Below are 20,561 nucleotides of genomic sequence, written 5' to 3'. Positions count from 1 at the left end.
CTGTGCTCTAGCTTGAATCAAATCAAGGACCCCTTGGGACTTCCCTGGCAGTCCAGTGGTTAAGACTCCGTGCTCCCAATGCAGGGGGCATGGGTTCTATCCCTGGTCAGGGAACTAAGATCCGGCGTGCTGCACGGCGTGGCCAAAATCAACAAAAACAGCAAATCAAGGACCCCTCCTAACACAGAGACCAGTGACAAAAAAGGACCCCTTTCACATCTGGCGGGAGAGTTACCAATTCCAGAATACCTAGGAAAAATCTGAAGTGAAGTTTACAAGTGTCTTAGTAATAACCAAAGCACCAGGCAAAGTTCCTGTTATATGACAGCTCGGTAACATTCATATCCCCAGGACTGATGGCTGTTCCAATTTTCACCACTTCCATTTCACTGATAACATTTTGGTTAGCCATCGGAGCCTAAAAAGCAGAATGACAGAGCTAAAAACAGAACTTTGGACTTGGGTTTGAATTGTAAATGTGTCACTTCCTAACAAATTGGGCAAATTTCCTCATCTGTAAAATGGGTAGTATAATAGGTACCTATAAGAGCATTAGAGATGGATGTAGAAGCTCTGGCCCCCGGTGGCATGTTACCTGCTGACTTCTGGGCTCCCAAGCCCACACATGTTCCCTTGAGCAGGAATTGATCTTCTGAAAATCTGGTTAATTGGCCAAATTGCAAATCCTAGGCCAAGGGTTCTCCTCAACTAAGAACCTCCTGAGGGGAACCTGTTAAATGCAGGAAAGTGGGCTCCACCCCTAGATACTCTTAGTGGGTGTGAGGTGTGGCCTGTGACCTTACATTTTAATATCCCAGGTGATATTGATACCAGGGGTGATTTTGAGAAGCACTTCAACATGTTAAGAAAATCTAATTGCAATTAGAGGAGCCAAAGAAGCACATCTGGGTCCCTTTTGTGAACGAGACAAAGGATCTGAAACATCCTGTCTTCCAAGAGACGATGGAGGCCAGCAGGATCTGGCAGGTTTGTACTGTTGGTTGTTTTAAACCCTAGTAAGAATTCAATGTGACCAGTCTTTTTTTTTTTTTTTAATTTATTTTTGGCTGCGTTGGGTCTTCATTGCTGCGTGCCGGCTTTCTCTAGTTGCGACGAGTAGGGGCTACTCTTCGTTGCGGTGTGTGGGCTTCTCATTGCGGTGCCTTGTTGCAGAGCACAGGCTCCAGGTGCACAGGCTTCAGTAGTTGTGGCACACGGGCTCAGTAGTTGTGGCTTGTGGGCTCTAGAGTGCAGGCTCAGTAGTTGTGGCACACGGGCTTAGCTGCTCCACGGCATGTGGGATCTTCCCGGACCAGGGCTTGAACCCACGTCCCCTGCATTGACAGGCGGATTCTTAACCACTGCACCACCGGGGAAGCTCTCAACGTGACCAGTCTTGCCTAGCCTAGAACCTTTTACGGGGTAACCCAGAGGAGGAAAAATGGGGCAAAAACAAACATCCAGGTGGCTGGGGCAGCTAAGTTAGAAACAGCTGTGGTGTTTGTGCTGGATGCGTAGCCACGGATGGCTCCTGGTGTCCGGGATGGGAAGAACAGCCAGGTGAGCCAGGACGGCCTACACTGGACCAGAGGGGGGGAGGGTCCTCTCTGATTTCATGGGCCTCTCCTGGCTCTGATACCAGCGGCTCCTGAAATCCTCCCTTTAACAGGGTCAGCGACCCCTCTGTGATTCTTTCTGCTCACACACAGGTGTTCCCTAAGCCGGCAGCCACCTGCACAGCATCTCTTTCTCCTTTGTACAGTTTGAATAAACACCACTTTATAGCTGATCAACGCCCCAGTCCCTTCAAGACTCCTTTTCAGCCCCCTTTTCTTTAGTTTCTCTCACCTGTGGCCTGACGTGGTAGCAATTTAGCATGTCACTTGGATTAAAAATGGGGCTGGTTAAGTTCAGTCTGGGTAATAGACAAAGCATTAGGTATAGATTAAATTTAGGCAGTGTGTTTAAGTGTCAAGGTAAATTATATTAGAAAGGAGGGGAATTAGCCGTTTCCTGGGAAAACAGACTCTGGGATATCTCTATCTTGTTATTTATTTTTTTTAAGTTTCAGCTAAAACATAATTGAAACATTCCTGTGCTAATCGTATTGAATTCCCCAGACAAGAGACAGGGAAGGGAACTTGGCTCCCACCTAGTGACCCGAGATCCTGGCCTCTCTGACCCTGTAATATTCTAGTTGCACCAGAGTGCTGTTAGACGGTGATCCCGGACCAGACTAATAAGCCTCCCTCTAGGTGTGATGTAATTGGAAATATCTGGCTTTCTGAGTTTCTCCAGGTAGTGGCTCTGAACACACCTTGTCTCATTCTGCTTCCTGATGTGACTTCCCCAAATGCCAGAAGTGACAGTGGAGTGTGTGGCAAGGGTACCAACTAAGGTAGGGGTCTCTCATAGGTGTAATTCTTGGGACAACTCTGCATTGGATCCCCTTGCAGCAAGTTGCTTGGGGAAGTGGGGTCACTTCCTCTGGTGTAAATGCAATTGATCTATCTGACCAAAGGACTTGGAGTGAATGTGCCCCTAAGGTCCTGCTAGCTCTTCCCTGCCTCCTAGGTAACCCTTTACGAGTTTGAGTAAAGATAACCAAGTAAAGATTACCTAACTGATGTTTAGTCTAAACTAAACTCTGCACCCCGGACCTCTGCCTGCCCAGCAGGGTTAGGTAATCACAAACGCAGTCCAGGGGAGCTTGGCTTGGACTGTAAGCAAGGGCTCCCTACACCCCTCTGCTCTGCTGGGGCTCCAAATTCTTCATCAGACAGAATTTGAAAATAAAGTGCTTTATTGCTGAGGTTCCCAGAGAGTTTCAGGGCAGCTGCTTAGGGGCTAGGACTGAAGTTCCCTACTTTTGGAGGCTTTTATGAACAGAGACAGTTAGTTGGGATATCAGCACTTCAACCCCGCAGAAGGCAAGAAGGTGTGGTTGCAGAGGGAAGGGGAAGATGAGGGCTGAGGGGAGGCAGGGAAGAGGCACGAGGTGTGCTGGGAGAGCTGATCATATGCATCTCTTCCCAACTCTGAGCTCAGTGTGTTCAGCGACATCACCTTGGGACCCTGAAGTGGGCCACAGTGGGAACGTTTACACCACAGAAATTGCCCAAATGCTACAAATTGAGGCTGTCCCCCTGCCACCCCCCCGGGAGAGCTGATTTACCAGCTCACCCTGCACATGACTCATCCTTCTGGGCTGGTTCTGAACCCACCCCAAGCCTGGCCACTGTGCTCATTCAGGGCGCTGTGATCTCCCAGCCCCACACATTCCTACAACCTGGACAGAACAGAGGTGAGCTGGACAAAGAAAGAGACCAGCATTCACTGATCCGTTCTGCACCTGGATCCTGCCTTGTCTTGGCTGCCACGGCCTGTCTCTCCACTTATGGTCCCACTGATGGCCTTCAGCCCTAGACTGAAGTGGTGTCCAACGAAAGGCCGCTCGGGGCTGAGGTTAACCCTCCCAGCGGGGATGGGCAAGTGGGCCACGTGCGACCGCTCAGCGCTAAGGAGGGCTGCTGGCCCAGGGCTGGTTGTCTGCTGGCCCGCGGGCCGGGATGACGAGACTGGCCCTCACGGCTGGGGCTCTAAGTGACTCACTGCAGGTCCCGGGAATCAGGGTGTGTGGAGAGCCGGGCACACACCTGAGCACAGAGGGAGAGGGAGGACAATGGGTGTCCAGGCTGCGACAGCACCTCCCAGCGGGCAAGAGGTAAGGCCGCCACAGCTACGCATCTCGGGGCAGACCCGGGGACCTTGGGAGCTGAGCTCCCTCTTCTCACCCTGGGCCTTATACACTCTTCAACCTTTTCCCCAACCCCACACCAACACCTGGGGTGCTAACCTCCCCGCCTCAGGTTCAAAGGCAGAGGGCTCGAGGCACCAGACTGGCCTCACCAGGTCTGGGCCAGGCAGGGTGAGCGGCCCGTGAGGAAAGTTCTCCAGCACAGCAGCCCTCATTAGAACTCCTTGGCCTCCTGCAACTGCGCCAGGTATTCCTCCTCGGGGGGGTTGTCCGTGCAGGCCCGGCCATTGTTCGGGGGCCGCACGGCGTGGTAGCGGCTCCAGTCCCCCTTACACAGGATCCAGGGCAGCGTGTCCACCTTGAAGTGCAGCTCGGGCGAGAAGTCGGTGCTGACGAGGTCGGGTGCGCCGGCGCCCTTGCCTCGGGTCAGCAGCCGGCTGCCCGCGTCGTAGCAGCAGTGCTGGGCGGCCAGCGTGCTGCTCTCCCCGGACAGCAGAGAGCGCAGGCAGAAGCGGGCCGTGGGCTGGTACACGTCCAGGCGCTCGCGTGGGCCGCTGGCGTCCCTCCACCGGAAGCTGCGGCCCTGGTGCTCGTCCTGCAGGCTCACGGCGCTGGACACGGCCTCCAGCGGGTACGCACACGGGCAGCTGGGCAGGTCCTGCAGCACCTGGCTCAGGTACTTGGCTAGGAAGTCACTCTTGCAGTTCAGCCACTTCTCACAGCTGTCCACATCTGCAGAGGGCAGGGGAGCGTGGGAAGGGGACCGGTCAGCCCCTGGGGTGGGGGGGACTGGTCAAGGGCCAATGCACGGAGGGGGAAGGCCTAGGCCCCAGCTGGTGCAAAGCTGTGCCTTGGTAGGGCCGTAGGGGCAGGAGGGGAAGGACCCACACCAGAGCGGGGGGCAGTCTGACGTGGCCGCCGCTGTTAACAGATAAGGGCAACCACACACCACCCAGGCAAGCTGAAGCAACAGGCCGTAGCCGAATGGACATCGGCCAAGGGGCTGGAGGAGGGGCCTACAGCCCCTCTGCGGAGCTAGGCCTTGTCCCTTTAGATGCTGGATGGCAGGAAAGATCCTGGGATCGTGGGGAATGAGCTGGGGTGGGTGGGGGCAGGGACAGCAGTTTTAGCCTCTTGGTAAGAAAATGTTTCACTGTTTTCACCACTGGCCCATTCTTGTTCTTAACTTTGCCTTTCTTAGGCTCATTCTGTCTTTCTGGGCCCCCTGTGACCCCTCTGTCTATGCTGCCCTCCCCCCCTCTCCCTACCTTGGAAAATGTGGCCTCTGGCCCAGGCCACCCAGAACAAACTGCTCCTCCCTCTTTGCGGCAGACCCTTGGGCCCACTTGGCAGTGCTGTACCTAAGTGGGTTGTGTGTGTCTTTCCCCCGAAGACCTGAGCCCCTTGAGGGCAGGGACTGGGCTTGGGCTTCTGGGAATCCCCTGCCCCACACAGGGCCGGGTGCACCCTCCCGGCTCAGTGAGCTTCTGTGGCGTTGAGCTTAGGACCCATCTGCAAGGGGGCTGTGGGCAGCTGCCTGCCTCCTTGTGGGGTGCAAGAGACACAGATGTGGAGTGTGCTGGGGAAAGCGCGGCCCGCTCCAAGCTGCCGGAAGGGGCAGTCCTGGAGCTCTGGACCCTGACCTGTTTTTGAGGGCAACTGCTCCCCAGACAGAGCCTGCCAGGAGCCTCCAAGAGTGACCAGGGAGTGGAAGCCAGAATGTCCCCAGCCTATCCTGCTGCCAGGGAGCGTACGCCCCACTAGATGGTCTCCAAGCTCTGGGCTCCCCTCAAGACCTTCTTCCCAGCAGGAATATCAGGCTGGGAAAGGCCAATGGGCCTGGCTAGGGGGTTTGGAAATGTTACGGTCCCCTTGCTGCGGGGGCTAACCTTCCACCTGGCAGATGTACCCTCTGCCTCAGTGGATGGAGGCAAGATTCCTGCCCGCGCGGTGAGGCTCCACCCTCCCGAGAGAGGTTTCCCCCAAACCCCCAGGGGCAGGGCCTAGCCCCCCACTGACCTGGGCTGAGCATGTCCGTAGAATTGTGGGCCAGGGGCCGCCACCCCTCACTGGGGAAGCCCAAGGGGTCCTTGTCCTCAGCGCCTTTGGGAAGAGAGGAGGCCAGGCTGGTGGTGCCGCAGGGCACCTCTGTGCTCCCGATGGGAGCCCAGCCCTCACTAGGCTCTCAGTGCCCGCGGCATCTGGGACAGGCCTGGCACGGGGCAGGACCCCCGTGTGTGTGAGCTTCCTGCCTCCCCTCTCCCAAGCCCACCCTATGTGGGCTTACACGCCCACATTCCCAGGGGACCAAGTCCAGCGTGTAAGCCGCTCCGTCTGCAGGAGCTGCGGCTCATCTCACCAGGACGGGGGGCAGGTCGCAGGCACGGGACTCAGTGGCAGTGCAGGGGTAGCCACAGGGCCGAGTCCTCTGCCGCTGCCGCTGCCGCAGTTCCCACTGCAGGGAGACCAGGGGCTCCATTCCTCTTGAAGCTGGGTCTGCGTCAAGGCAGGCAGCCAGGGGTGAGGGAGCAGAGCCCACGGGGTGCCTTGGTGCGAATTAGCAGAAGGCACCCCTTCCTTGGGAGGATACGGCCCGGGCCAGGACGCCCCTAGCGGACAGAGCACGGGCTGAATTTCAGCCCCACTAGTCTGCTCATCTGGGTACCCCTGTGCAGTGAACACCCGGGCAAATGCAGGAGGTGTCACAACTCCCAGCCACCCACTCTGTGCCCACACAGCAACGAAGAGGTAAAGCCACCTGGAGGCCACCTGACCACTGCTGAGGGGACCTTGGGCAAGTCCCCCAACATCTCTGAGCTACAGTTTTTGTGCCAATCAAAACCAAGAGTGACAATACTTCCCTGGCACTGGGGGTATTAAAGAATGTCCCTGCTCCCCACGTCCTGGTCTGAAGGACCCAAAATGCACCACGACAGTACCCACAAGCCTTTGGCTGCACGGGCCTGAGACCCAGGGCTCTCTGTGGAACCCCCAAAGTACTGACACACACACCCAGCTCTCTCCTCGCTTCCCAGGCAGGCCTGAGCAGGCTGGTACCAAGTGTTTAAGGAAAATCAATGGAAGAAAAGCTGAAGGTCATGAAAATTCTGCCTGTTAGCTTACATGACTTTGGTGAAATGGAAAAAGCCTGCTACGACTTAGTCTGAACCAACGATGAGACACCAGGGCTCTGGGGAGAAGTGCTGTAACTGTGTGTGAAACATGTCTGTACCCAGGAAAATTGAAACTGCAATACGCAAAAATAAAAATGCCTGTCATGGGGCAGGGGACAGGCTTTAGGCGATATTTTCTGAATAGTCTACGTTGTTATGTTGCTTTCTAAAAAAAAAGTAATAGCCAATACTTTATTATGTACTGGCACTTTAAAAGTACTAACTCACGGGCTTCCCTGGTGGCGCAGTGGTTGAGAATCTGCCTGCTAATGCAGGGGATACGGGTTTGAGCCCTGGTCTGGGAGGATCCCACATGCTGCGGAGCAACTAGGCCTATGAGCCACAACTACTGAGCCTGCGCGTCTGGAGCCTGTGCTCCGCAACAAGAGAGGCCGCCATAGTGAGAGGCCCGCGCACCACGATGAAGAGTGGCCCCCGCTTGCCGCAACTAGAGAAAGCCCTCGCACAGAAACGAAGACGCAACACAGCAAAAATAAATTAATTAATTAATAAACTCCTACCCCCAACTTCTTCTTCTTAAAAAAAAAAAAGTACTAACTCACTTACTACTCTCTATACCCAATTCTACGTAGTCAGGGTTGTGCCCATGTCCATTTTAGAGAAGAAGGAACTGAGGCCCAGAGAGGTTAACCTGCCCAAGGTCACTCAGCTGGTGAGCAGCAGACCCAGGGTTCAAAGTCACACAATCTGAAGGTGAGGTCAGTTGTGAGTGGTGGGATTTATAATATTTCTTAATTTGTTGGAAACGGATATGAATATATATATTATTAACAAATGTCTGTTCTGCTTAGGGGATCTCAGGGCTGTTGTGAGGGTCAAATGTTTGAAAAACAAACAAACTTTGCAAGCTATGGGTAATGCTTGCCTGATGATGGTGTCTGCACAGGCCTAGGCTCCAGGCCTCCCCAGCTGCCCCTGCCCGGGAAGCTCTCACCCCCATTTCCACTCAGGACCCCCAGAGCCGGGGATGTCAAGATGGGGGAGCTCACCGGAGCTATCAGGCTCCTTGAAGGCCCGGTCCCCGGGGGACAGCCAGCCCCGCTCCCAGCCTCCTGCGGCCCCACTGAACCCATGCTCTTGGTCCTCGTCGTCTTCCTCGTCGTGGTCCTCTTGGTCCTCACTCTCACGGTACTCTGGAGGGTAATCCTCCTCTTCCCCCGCGGCTCTGCCCTTGAGACCGGGCCTGCCTTCCTCGCCCTCCAGGTAGCCCCAGAATAGGGGCCAGAAGAGTTCCTTGGCCGGCAGCCAGCTGGGGGCCCCCTGGGACCAGCGATTGCTAGGCTCAGCCAGCAGGTCCATCTCCACCTCAGCCTGGGGGTCCTCCACCACTTCGATGGTCACCTGCAGAGGTACAGACACACCCGGCCAGTGAGGGAGGGCTCAGAGCCAGACTCCAGAGGCAGGGGAGAGGACAAGCCTGGGGGGAGGGGCAGGGGCAGGGGGAGAGGCCCGACCTTTTCTCCAAACCAGCCCATTCTTTTGGTCCACCTTCTTGGTCTCCCCGGGCACAGAGGGTCACAGTGTAAGACCTGGCTGTGCATCAGAATCTGCTGGAGATTCCTGAGCCCCTGACCCCACCCCAGACACGGATTTAACTGGTGTGTGAGGTAGGGCCAGGCGGAGTGGTCCTAGCACGTGCCAGGGTGGAGACCCACTCATTTAAGAAAAGCTGGCCTTGAATTCTGGCTCCACCAGCCCACAGGCTGCGCAACTGCTGGGGCCACGGACGGCCCTGAATCTCCATTTCCTCATTCTAGGGCCGGAAGATGAGACCAAATGACAGCAGATCCGCACAGCAGCCCTGGGGAGGCTCTCGCCCACTACATCGTGGACAGGAGAGAAGTAACGTGAAACCATTTATGTGAAAGTGAACTTTAAAAACGTCACTTTGGGCTATTACAAAGCGATAGGAGGTCACAGAACAAAATTTGGGGAAAAGAACAAGCAAAATATAAAGAAGAAAATGGAAATCACCCATATTCCATCTCAGGTAACATTTTGGTGATTAACCTTCCAAGTTTAGATATATAGACACACACACACACACACACACACACACACACACACACACTCACACACACTTTTAAACAACTTTAGAATGTTGTGTGTTCTATATTTTTGTGACCTGTTTTCTCTTTTGGTGAAAGTGTTTTGTAAGCTATAGATGGTACACAAAATGCAGGAATTATTGTCATTAGGGATTCGGGACTGATGGTGGAGTATGTAAACTGGAATTCCACCAACCCCTCTAGTTTTCTCTCCCATAAAGCCCCTCTGGTGGGCAGGCCACCACCCACTGCTCCACAGGCAGGGCGGGGGCTGTCACCTTCTCCGACCTGCACAGGACCCCTGCCCTCCAAGCAATACCGGATGGGACGCCTGACTTCAGAGCTGAGCTCTTCAGCCCAGCTTCTCTCCAGGTGTCCACTGGGCCCACGGCCCCCCCGTAGCTCTCACCTGGATATTGGGGTTTGGGGCACTCAAGTCTGTGTTGGCCAATCCCGGCAGCTTCTGCAGCTCCAGCAGCAAGGGAGCGTCCTCCAGGGTCCCGGGCAAGGAGGTCTTGTCCAGGGTCAGGGCTGCTGGCTCAGTGAGAGCCCAGCGTCTGTGTCGGCGCAGCCCTGCCTGGAGGCGGGCTCTGGAGAGCAGAGGGGTCTCCTCTTCTTCTCTAGGAGAGTTGGGGTCTGGGGAGGCCGAGACCTGAGGGAGAGATGGGAGGGAGGGGTGCCTGAGGTCAGCGCCCATGCGAACCCGGAAAAGGCTGGTGGGGGGCGGGAGCAGGGGGAGATTTGGGAGCCCTGGGAGCAGACCAGGTCACAAACTTGCCTGGAGACCGTGTATCCAAACGTGTCTGCTTTAACACCTCAGAGGGTGGACGGCGTCCACAAAGCGCTCGGGCAAATGATGCCAGCGCGAGGCACGAGAAGGAGGGTTCAAATCAGGTTTCTACACATGGAAGAAACACAGTCCAACCTGCTCATTTCACAGATGAACAAACTGAGGCCCAGAGGGGAAGTGAGATGTTCAAGGCAGTGGCTCCAAAGTGCAGTTTGCAGACACTTGCCTCAGAATCCCCCAGGGCCCTTGTCAGAGAACAGACACCCAGGCCCTCCCACGTCAGGGCAGGAAGGCTCAGGAAGGCCGACAGGGCCGTGGGCAGCAGACCCAGGCCCTTCCCCGCAGCACACTCCCCTGCCACCTGGCCTTCCCAAGCCATCCGTGCGGGGGCTGTATCTCTTGGCATCCCTGACCATAGCAACCTTCCTCCGCCTGCTCACGTGGGGCCCGGCCCCTTTTCCTATTCCAGGCTGCTTGTGTGGCCGTCTGTCTGCCAGTGAATCCCCTCCACCAGCCAGTGCCATGAGGTGCACACTGGGACTGTCCTTGATGCAGCTCAAATAGTAAGTGAAAGCAGTCCTGGATGTCTCTGACTCTTGCTCTGGCCTTCCCTGCTCAGACGGTGGAGCACTGGGTCGGCACCTACCTCCAGGCTGCAGCCATTGCCCAGGTCTCTACACCAGGGCAGAAAGAGCCCTGTCCAGGGCTGCCTGGTGAGCCTCAGGGGCCAGGAGCCTGTGGACCCTGCCTCACCCAGGTCACAGCCTCACCCAGGCCACAGCCTTCTTTCTGCCTCTACACCAGGGCAGGAAGAGCCCTGTCCAGGGCTGCCTGGTGAGCCTCAGGGGCCAGGAGCCTGTGGACCCTGCCTCACCCAGGCCACAGCCTTGAGCCCACCTCCCGCCTCATACCTTGGACAGTGTGGTATGGCTGAAAAGCATGGGTCTGGAGAGTCAGATCAGCTTGGGTTCAAATCGCAGCTCTCCTTCTCACTTGCTCATTCAATTTGATGATTTCCCATCAACAAAATGAGAATAATAATTCCTACCTGGAAGGATTGTCAGAATTTTCTTTATCAAACACTTCCACAGCATCCCCTGTGGCAGGCACTATTCTAAACACTTAAATCACTCATTTAATCCTCCCAACAACGCTCAGAGGTAAGGGCTAGCTGTCATCTCCATTTTGATCATGAAAACTAAGGCACAGAAAAGGCAAGTAACTTGCCTGAGGTCACACAGACATTTACTGTTAGAAGCAGGGTTTGAACCGGGCAGCCAGAGCTCACCCTCTTAACCAGCATGCTCCAACACTGCAGGTGGGAGCGCTGAGAGTCTACTTCACAACTCAGGGGCTGGATCAGTCTTGTTTCTCATGTCTCTCCCCTTTGACTCCCTCCTTCTGTGGTCCCCAGAGGCCTGGCTCCAAGGCTCCTGCACTGGGACTTCCCTGGTGGTCCAGCAGTTAAGACTCCACGCTTCCACTGCAGGGAGCATGGGTTCGATCCCTGATCAAGGAACTAAGATCCCGCATGCCATGTGGCGCAGCCAACAAAACAAAACAAAACAAAAAACAGAACCAAAACAAACAAGGCTCCTGTACTAAACACCTGGTCCCAGGGCAGCCGTGGGCCCATCTCAACCGGGGCCCAGAGTCTCTGGATGAGTGAAAGTGTTCTGGTCCAGATAGCTGGGACGGATGAGCAGAAGATGGATAGATGAGTAATGGAACAACCCAACCCCTTCTCTGGCCAATCCTGGAGGCCTGGAGCATCCCCAGATGCCACCTTCCTAGCAGTTCCCACCCATCATTCCACGGAAGCCCTAACTGTCCCCGAGACTTTGCTCAGCAGTTCCTCTGTCTGCAGCCTCTGGGCACAGAAACAGGCAGACTTGGGGCAGCAGCATTTCAGGGTCTGCAGCCTTTCTAGCTGATTTAGATACCCCAGCCTCCTGGGCACAAACACCAGGTTTCATCTGTGGACATTTGGCAATGACATTTGTAGTTGTCACAGCTGGGGCGGGGAAGGGGGTGCTACTGGCATCTAGTGGGTAGAAACCAGAAATCTTAACAATGCATACATAGCACAACCTCACAGCAAGGATTATCCAGCCCAGAATGTCAACAGTGCTGCAGTTAAGAGACCCTGCTCTACAGTCAGGCTGCCTGCGTCTGAATGCCAGTGGTGGCCTAGCTTCTGATCTGTGGGACCCTGGCAGGTGACATAACCTCTGTGAGCGTCCTCATCTGTAAAATGGAAACGGTGATGGGACAGAGCTGGTACTGAGCAGGCATTCAAAGTGCCCGTTTCCAGCCCTCCCCACCCTGGTGCCCAATCGGACCAGACGATGAGCAGAGACCACAGAAAGCCCTGGCTCAACATCACAGCCACACACACCACCCTTCCTCTCTTGGAGCCTCCTGCCCTGTGTGTCAGCCCCTGGGGAACTCCCCGGAGCGGAGGGGGACATCTGATCTTAGTTTGGGTTCCCTGAGAAGCCGACCCTGAGACAAAGATTCGAGGGCAAGTGGTTCCTTTGGAAAGTGATCCCTGGAGACACCAGCAGGGAGTGAGGCAGCAAGTCAGGGAGGGAGGCAGCTAGTAAAGAATGCTCCATGAAGCCAGTGACCACGGTGCACGACTGGAGCGCATCCCACTGGGCGCCTCAGTTATGCCATCGGTCATCGGCTGAGGGAGGCTGGGTGGGGGAGAGGATGGGCACTCCAGGCGCTTCGGGCTGGCCGTGCACAGCTCAGAGCAGGCCCTAGTACCAGCAAAAGCCCTCAGGCAACTGGAAGTGAGGCCTGCAGGGATGTGCGCAGAGCACTCAGAGCCCTGACGTGTAAGCACCGTCTGAGCGCATCTTCCGTACCGCGCCTGGACCAGGCCCTTTACATACCTTCTGACGCTTACTCCAGCTAGGGTGTAAGCTCCGTGCAGGTAAAAATGTTTGTCTGCTTTGTTCACGCTGTATCGCGTGCCTAGCACAGTGCCTGGCACGCTACAGGCGCTCAGTAAATCATTTCTGAGTGATTGAATGAATGCCAGCAATGATGAGGGGTGAGTGTGACTATCTCTGTGTTAACGATGAGGCTGTGGAGGCTCAGAGAGGGTAAGGGGTTTCCATAAGGTCTCACAGGTTACACTATGGGAGCTTAGGTTCAAACTCAGCTCTGCCGGATCTCAACGCCCAGGCATCGGTGCACACGCGCCTGCGCAGACACTCAGGCCAATTACCCCTCAAGCGCAACCCCCTCTGCATTCAAAAAGCGCTTCGGCTTTCATCTTCTTGTCTGGCCCCGAAGGTGGTGGTAACGAGTGCAGGCTGGAGGCCACATCACCTGGGATCAAACCCCAACTTGGACACCTACTGGCTGTATGACCGTGGGCAGGTTACTTAATCTGCCTTAGTTTCTCCTCTTGTAAATTAGGGAAACGGCCGGCCATCCCTGTCTCATAGGGCTGTTGAGTTAGAACGGCGCCTGGCACATGCAGTGAGTGTTACCTAGAGGTGGTGATAGATAGTTCTCAGAGAGAGAGCAGGCAGCGCCCCTCTCACCAGCACGGTGTTGGTTCTTTACATCTTACTTGGTTTGAAGACCGCCCCCCTCCACTACTGATGCAGATCTCTGGGCGGTGTATTTCCATGACATTCTGAAGCAACTTCGGAGGCTCCCGCCTGTTTAAGAACACCTGCCCTATCCCACGGGACCACCTCCCACATCTTTTATGCTTCAATGTGGAGTTTCACACGTGTACAAATACACAGCTCCATTCTTTTGGGGATGGTGTCATTACCCAGATAAACATGAGATATATAGATATACACCAAGATGTGTCCCCACCATTCATTCTCTCTCTCTCTCTCTCTCTTTCTCTCTCTCTCACACACACACACACACACACACACACACACAAACACGGGCCCACGCGTATGTTCCCAGGCTTGGCAGGGCAGCCCTGACCCATGTGTTTCCAGTTAACATAAGAGCCCCCCCTACCCACAAACCCTTACTGCATTGCTTGAGCATTGCCTGCTAACCTGCTTCAGCTCCCCTCACAGTCCCCCCACTCTCTCTTCTCCCCTCTGCCTCCTCTCAGGGGTCAGGAACTTGTTCCGGATAATGAAATCCAGTTGCCAGGTGCAGTCCAGCATCTCTCCTCCGCGCAGCCACTGCTGAGGCCCGGGTGCATCCCTACAGAGCCCGGCTGCACACACAGTCACCACGGCTTCCCGGAGGTGCTGGAGCCCCATCATTCAAAGGCGGTTGCTTCTCCAGACAGGCCAGAGGACCACCGGCAGAGGAGTGGGGTTGGATGTCACCCTCCTCACTGGTGTGCGCTGTTCTAACCCAGCCCACCCTGGCCTGGGAGGGAGACCTACCTCAGAGCACACCCTCCAAGCACCAGGGCTGGCTTCATGCTGTGTGACCCGTGCACTTGTACAGCACGCTGCACAGGGTTTACTGCTCTGCTGTTGCCATCTTGAAATGCTTAGAGACCCCATGTTTTCATTCTGCACTGGGCCCCATGAACTACGAAGCCAGTGCTGTCGAGCACCCTGCAGGTAGGACCCAATGAATCCTCACAACCACGAGGTACCAGCATCACCCTCACTTCCTGGAGGAGGCAGCCAAGGATCCGAGAGGTGGAGGAACTTGCTCAGGGTTACACGGGGGGCTGGCAGACCAGGTTTTGAGGCAGATGATCTGGCTAGAGAGCCTGTGCTCTTAATCCTTGTGCTTTGCCAGCTCCGGGCACGGGCAGCACCTTCTGGTTCACTGCCTGCCACTGTGGGGTGCGGAATGTGTCGAATGAACAAAACACTAGGACAGGATGTTCTGCTTTTCATATCCATCCTTCCCGTTGATCCTCATAACAACCAAGTGAGGTGAGAAGGGCAGGGACGATTAGGAGACCGAGATCCAGTGAGGCTGGGACTTGCCTGGGACCACTGAGCAGCCCAGCCTCCACGTCTCAGTTCCTGACCTTCCTTCTCTCCCTCAACCACCTTTCCAGTGGTTCCGACCTCTCAGAGGGAGAAGAATGGTCTGGAGGGAGAACAAAGTTCACAGTCAAGAGGCGGGAAGGTGCCCAGCTGCAGGAGGTGGCGGAGGGCAGGGCCACAGGCTCGCCTCACACAGACCTGGGTTCCAGTTCCCCTTCTGTCAGTTGCTCACTGATTAGGCCAGAAAGACCCCAACCAAAGAAGGCCTATCTTCAGAAAAATACCTGCTTCTCGGTGCCACCCACCTGGCAGATGAGACCTTTCAACCCACCATGCCCCTCCTGCAGTCCAGGCCCTGCTGCAGTCCAGGCCCTGCTGGATGACGCACCAGGACTGAAGCGCTGCCTAAGTACCCCTACCACGTGCATGACGCTGACCCGGGTTTGGGGAGCTCCTTCCTCTGTGTTTAGTCCTTCATCTCAGCCTGCACCCTCACAAAGTACTTCCTCCCATGGCAGCTGAATCCCTGCTGCCGCAGCATGAAATGTGCCCAGCTCTGCCCCGTGGGGGAATCCTTCCTGCGGGACAGTCCTTGAAGCCAAGGAGCTGCCCTCTATCAATTCTTCTCTCTCGCCTAGTTCTAACCTCCATTACCCTCTTGTGGCTGCAAGTCCCCAGCTCCCCTCCACCCTGCCCCAGGGTCTTCCCTTGCTGGCCTAGGAGGTGGTGGGTGCCAGGGTTAGGTGCCCAGGGGCTGGAGAATTAAGCAAAGCTGGGTTTGGACCCTGGCTTAGTTATTGGACCCATTGTCAGTTTCCTTGTCCTTCAAATGAGGACAACAAGACTATAGGAACACAAAATGCCCTGCAGCTGTTTGGGTGGTGTTCTGATCCCGACTAGAATAGAAGATACCCAAGGCAGAGCTGTATCATTCTTTGCTCGTCCAGCACCCAACAAATTGCGTGGCTCCAGCCCCTTGTAACGACGAGGCCACCCACGCGGACAGTGCTTTCTCGCCCCGCATGCCACCCAACAAAGTGGGTTCTCATTCCCACTCGACTGTGGGAGTAAACTGAGGCTCAGCAGCAGGCCTGCCCGGAGAGAGGATGGCATATTTTGCTCACGATAGTAATGATTTCAAGACTTTAGATGAGCAGGCTGGAGCATGACACGCAAAGGTCTCAGTGTAGCTCTGGAAAGACAGACCTGGCTCCCAATCCCAGTGAGGCTTACCGTCTCTGTGCCTCGATTGTTTTCATCTGGAAAATGGGAATGATGCCCATGTCAGATATTTGACAATGAAATGACATCATGTTAAGTACTTTGTACTGAGTCTGTCAGGCCCAAGCGATGCTTACTGCCCTGCAGTCATCCTACACCTTTGGATCCGGGGGGGGTTTATGTTCTTCAGCTTCTTCACAAAGCCCCCTGGGCTGGTCAGTGATGTCTGACACATCACCAAGGCCCTAGAATAGCAGTGCGCACTCTCTGAACACGATTCCTCAGCTCACACCTTCGACGTGCGACTGCTTTAGCACACATCATTCACACATGGGAAACAACGCTTGAGCTGGACGGGACCATTGGAGGTGACTTAGCCCCTCCTTTCAAATGTCGGGAAATTGTCCAAGGGGAGTCACACATGAGTTAATAACCAGCTGGGACCAGAACGCCAGGCCTCGGGCTCCAAGCTCTGTTTTTCCTCCACGCCAGTAATTTGTTTGAAAATGTTTCTGAGGGCTCTGCCAGGCTCTGTACCAGGGCTGGGGATGTGACTTTGGCTCTGAAGTAACTCATCCTCTGGGCTGGCCTTGGGGGAAGATCTGGCAAACATACTAAAAATAATTACAATCAAAGGGGTAAGTAAAAATGTATTTATGCCAATTCAGTTCATTTTATTTTCCATTGTCATCTCCACTGAGGCAGTGGACTGGCCAGAGGCTGTTCAGTTCCTCTAGATTTGTCTTCAGCTGTGGCTCCTAACAACGGGCAGGAAGAGGGGGTATCCCACAGGAAATGACGTCTGGCTCTGGGCGGCGGGTGCTACAGGCATCTAGTGGGTAGAGGCCAGAGATGCCGCTAAACATCCTACAGTGCTACAACTCACAACAAAGAAGTGTATAACCCCAGGATGATGGTAGTGTGGAGGTTGAGAACGCCTGGTCTATAGGACGTACTCTCAACAGGGGCAAAAATTAGATCTTGGAGGAGGAGGCAAAAAAATCTAAGTATTATTGCAAAACAATGGTTTGTAACACTCCAAAGGGCCTTAGTGCATGAATAGAGAGCATATCTGTGGTATTAAAATTTCATGGGGGAGGCACTTAGAACCAATAGAGTCTAAAAATCTCCTTAGGAGGGAGGGCAGTCATGAAAAAAAGATGGACAAACAAGGGTCCACAGAGACCACCCCCCCCCCTCAAATGCAGGGGACATGCTTTCTTCCCGTTGCCTCTGGAGGGCCTCAGCAGCCTGGGCACTGACAGGGCCCCAAGCTCAGGCTCTCGCCCACTTCACTGCTCTCCTGCACCCGCCTCGGGCCCTGAGTGTCCTCATCTGGAAAATGAGAAGAGCCACTGCGGCCTCCCCCTAGAATTGCTCCGTGCACTGAGAGGCCAGGACCCCCTGCCACACGGGCCTGCTCCCGTGAACCCTGCAGCAAGTCTGGCGGGCTTTGTCCCCATGGGGATGAGTCCGCTGTGGTCCAGGAGGGAACGGCTGGACCGTTGACCCCTGGCGACGGGAGACGCGGGTTTTGACAGACGGTGATTTCTCTTCGTGTCTAAACTACTCTTGGTCTCACTCCTCTGTCTTCAGTCGCCCGCAAAAGCCCACTCACAGCCCCTCCCCACCCCCAGAAAGCGCTCCTCTACCTCTTACCGACCTCTTCTGCTTGTTCAAGTACCTAATGATATAAAGGTCCCACCCAGCAAGTTGGAGGCCCCCACTTACTACCTCACCTTCTCTCAATTCACACCCTAAAGGACCCAAATCCTTTGAAGATTTGATTGAAGAGGCTGCACCAGGGGCTCACTTCGCCGCTGGAACCTCAGCAACACCCGCCCGCCACTCCGCAAAGCGCTGCGGTCCTTGAGCATCCTCCGGACTCCTCTCGGAGCGCGCACCTGAACCTCATGGCTGCAGGAGAGGTTCGCTCAGGGCGAGGCAGCCGCGGGGACGCGGCGGGCGGATGGGAAAGGAAGCCGGGAGGCTGGAGGGTGTCTGCGCACCAAACTCAGCACAGAAGTAACGTTTCTCCCCAGGGTGACCTGCTTCACAGCCCGGGGGTGTTTTCCGCAGGTCCGGCGCACCTGGCCACCGCCCGATGCCCGCCGACGTCCGGGCCGGTCCCGCCCCTCGCACTCGGGGGCCACCACTCGCGTCCCGGTCCTGCTCCCCGCGCGGCCAGAGCTGGGGGCCGGGGGAGCAGGGACCCAGCGCGCCGCAGCCCGCGCCGCTCACCTCCGCCAGCCTCACGTGGCTCCAGCCGGGGCCCCGCGGCTTCCGCAGGGGGAGCGCTCGCACCGCGGCCAGCAGCGCGGTCAGCAGCACCACGCAGAGGGGGAGCGCCGCGCGGCCGGGGAGTCGAGGCATCCTCTCCCTCCCGAGGCTGCTCCGCCCGGCGTCTTCGCGCCTCCCGGGCCGCTCCGGCGAGTCGGTTGACGCCGGGCCTCGCCTCCTCCGGGGGCGGGAGCGCTGGGACGGCGGCGCAGGCCCGGCAGCGCCAGCGCTCAGGGCTCGGGAGGGGAGCTCCGGCGGCCGCGGGGGCGCGCGGGGCGGGGGCGCGCGGCTCTTCTCTCTCTCTCTCTCTCTCTCTCTCTCTCTCTCTCTCTCCTCTGTCTCTCTCTCTCTTCTCTCTCTCTGATCTCTCTTCTCTCTCCTCTCTCTTCTCTCTCTTTTCTCTCTGTCTTCTCTCTCTTCTCTATCTACTCTCTCCTCTGTCTCTCTTCTCTGTCTCTCTCCTCTCCTCTCTCTTCTGTCTCCTCTCTTCTCACTCCTCTCTCTTCTCTCTCTCTCCCTCTCTCTCTCCCTGGCCCGGCGTGGGCGCCCCGGCTGCTCTCGGGTCGGCGCTCGGGGTGTCCCCCGCCCTCCCCGGAGGGGTGGCTCCTCGCGCTCCCGGACAAGTCTTGGCCCAGCGGGCGGCTCCCTTTGATCTGGCCGCCTCCCCGCCCTGAGTGCCCGCCGCTGTCGCCGGCGCAGCCCCAAGCGAATTCCTGTTCGGGGAAAGTCGCAGCCCGCCTGCCGGCGCTCTCCAGTCCAACTGTGCGACTCCTGCGGGGTCCTGAGGGCGACGCCGGGGCTCACCGACCGCCAGAGCCTCGCGGGCTAGGGACGCGCCGCAGCTCAACGCGGGAGCCTTCAGCTCTTGGGCAAATGTGCACCAAGGTAGGGTGGCTTGGGGAGGAAGGCCTGGAAGTAACTCCCCCAAGGCTCTTCCAGCTCCCCTGCTGGAGGTGGAGACTCGAAAAAACACCTGCCACTCTGCACCCAATTTCCCAGCACTTCAAGAGCCAGGAGAGAGCTGAGACTCAGATGTGAGGATAAAGTCCCGGAAGGACAGCAGCTAGCCACGTTTGAAGGAGTGGTCAGAGATCCTGCCCTGCCACTGGGTGTCACCTAGTTTCATCCTGGGTAAAACAGTGGGGCCACCCACTCCCTCCAGAGGGACACTCGTGCAGGGATCCTCCCGTGTAGGGCGTGCGGTCATGAAATAAAACCTCAGCTTATGATAATGATCAGGGACTATGAGTGGCAGTGACGATTTTCATGGCTGGGGGCTGTTAGGGACTGTGAGCTCCGTGACACAGGGCAGGTGGGGTGGGGTTTGGACAGGTAAGTGAGGAGCAGTCAGAAGGCATTATTAGGAAGATGCCTACCCAGGGGCCATATGGAGGAACACAAAGGCTTCCTGGTTTCTGGGCAGGGACAGCAGATCCCTGGAGGTGCTGGGAAGGATGCCAGAAACCTGGCCATAGGGTAAAATTTGGGATCTGGGTTTAGCCTTAGAAACTCTTAGGAGACTAAGCACATTTCTGAGAAACCATTCCTATCCCTAACAGCACTGCCCAGGACTCTGCAGTTGTTGTTGTTATTTTTTAAATAAATTTATTTATTTTTGGCTGCATTGGGTCTTCGTTGCTGCGTGCGGGCTTTTCTCTAGTTGCGTCGAGGGGGGCTACTCTTTGTTGCGGTGCGCAGGCTTCTCATTGTGGTGGCTTCTCTTGTTGTGGAGCATGGGCTCTAGGCGCATGGTCTTCAGTAGTTGTGGCATGGGGCTCTCCCTCGCCGGCTCTAGAGCGCAGGCTCAGTAGTTGTGGCGAACGGGCTTAGTTGTTCCGCGGCATGTGGAATCTTCCTGGACCAGGGCTCGAACCCATGTCCTCGGCATTGGCGGGCGGATTCTTAACCACTGCGCCACCAGGGAAGTCCTTCTGCAGTGTTTTGAATAGTGCATCACAGGGGTTAGTTACAATGCCGATCTGGAGTCCGCCACAGGGGTTTGAACCTTGCTTCTATCATTTACTAAGAAGGTGATATTATTGGGCAAATTCTTTGACCCCTTGGTGGGTGCTTTTGTCATCTGTAAAAGTGTGGGGTGTAGGGAGGGGCTACCCACCTCACAGATGTGAGGAGTAAATAAGAATCTAAGGACTTATATTAGGATGAACTACATGAAGTTGCCACTTCTGGGTCAAAAGGGTCAAATGTTGGCAATTTCATGTGGTTCAGCCTAATAAGATGCCTGGTACATGCTAAACACTCAAATATTAGCCCAAAGAAATCTAGCATTTGAGCAACCTGCTACGCCATATTGTTTTACTA

At 55.9% G+C, this 20,561-nt stretch overlaps 1 protein-coding gene across 1 annotated transcript; it reads right to left on the bottom strand.

Annotated features, from left to right (window-relative positions):
• Positions 1 to 1,071: 1,071 nt before the first annotated feature.
• On the bottom strand, positions 1,072 to 18,480 carry ISM2 (isthmin 2). Its single transcript, XM_060127614.1, has 5 exons — positions 18,201 to 18,480; positions 9,409 to 9,651; positions 7,941 to 8,292; positions 5,777 to 5,860; positions 1,072 to 4,489 (listed from the first exon to the last, which is right to left on the bottom strand). Exons 1-5 carry the CDS (start codon positions 18,330 to 18,332, stop codon positions 3,972 to 3,974), a joined length of 1,329 nt encoding a protein of 442 aa, XP_059983597.1. The 5' UTR covers positions 18,333 to 18,480; the 3' UTR covers positions 1,072 to 3,971.
• Between the last annotated feature and the right edge of the window lie 2,081 nt (positions 18,481 to 20,561).

This window comes from Lagenorhynchus albirostris, chromosome 1, assembly GCF_949774975.1.
Source record: "Lagenorhynchus albirostris chromosome 1, mLagAlb1.1, whole genome shotgun sequence".
Taxonomy (NCBI): Eukaryota; Metazoa; Chordata; class Mammalia; order Artiodactyla; family Delphinidae; genus Lagenorhynchus; species Lagenorhynchus albirostris.
This window is presented reverse-complemented; position numbering and strand designations above follow the sequence as displayed.

Excerpts from the sequence above, each read along its gene's own strand:
- ISM2 (XM_060127614.1), bottom strand. The coding sequence starts at position 18,332 with ATGCCTCGACTCCCCGGCCGCGCGGCGCTCCCCCTCTGCGTGGTGCTG. Across the intron at positions 9,652-18,200 it reads GCCACGTGAGGCTGGCGGAG|GTCTCGGCCTCCCCAGACCC; the intron begins GTGAGCGGCGCG and ends TCTCTCCCTCAG. Across the intron at positions 5,861-7,940 it reads CAAGGAGCCTGATAGCTCCG|GCGCTGAGGACAAGGACCCC; the intron begins GTGAGCTCCCCC and ends CTCTTCCCAAAG.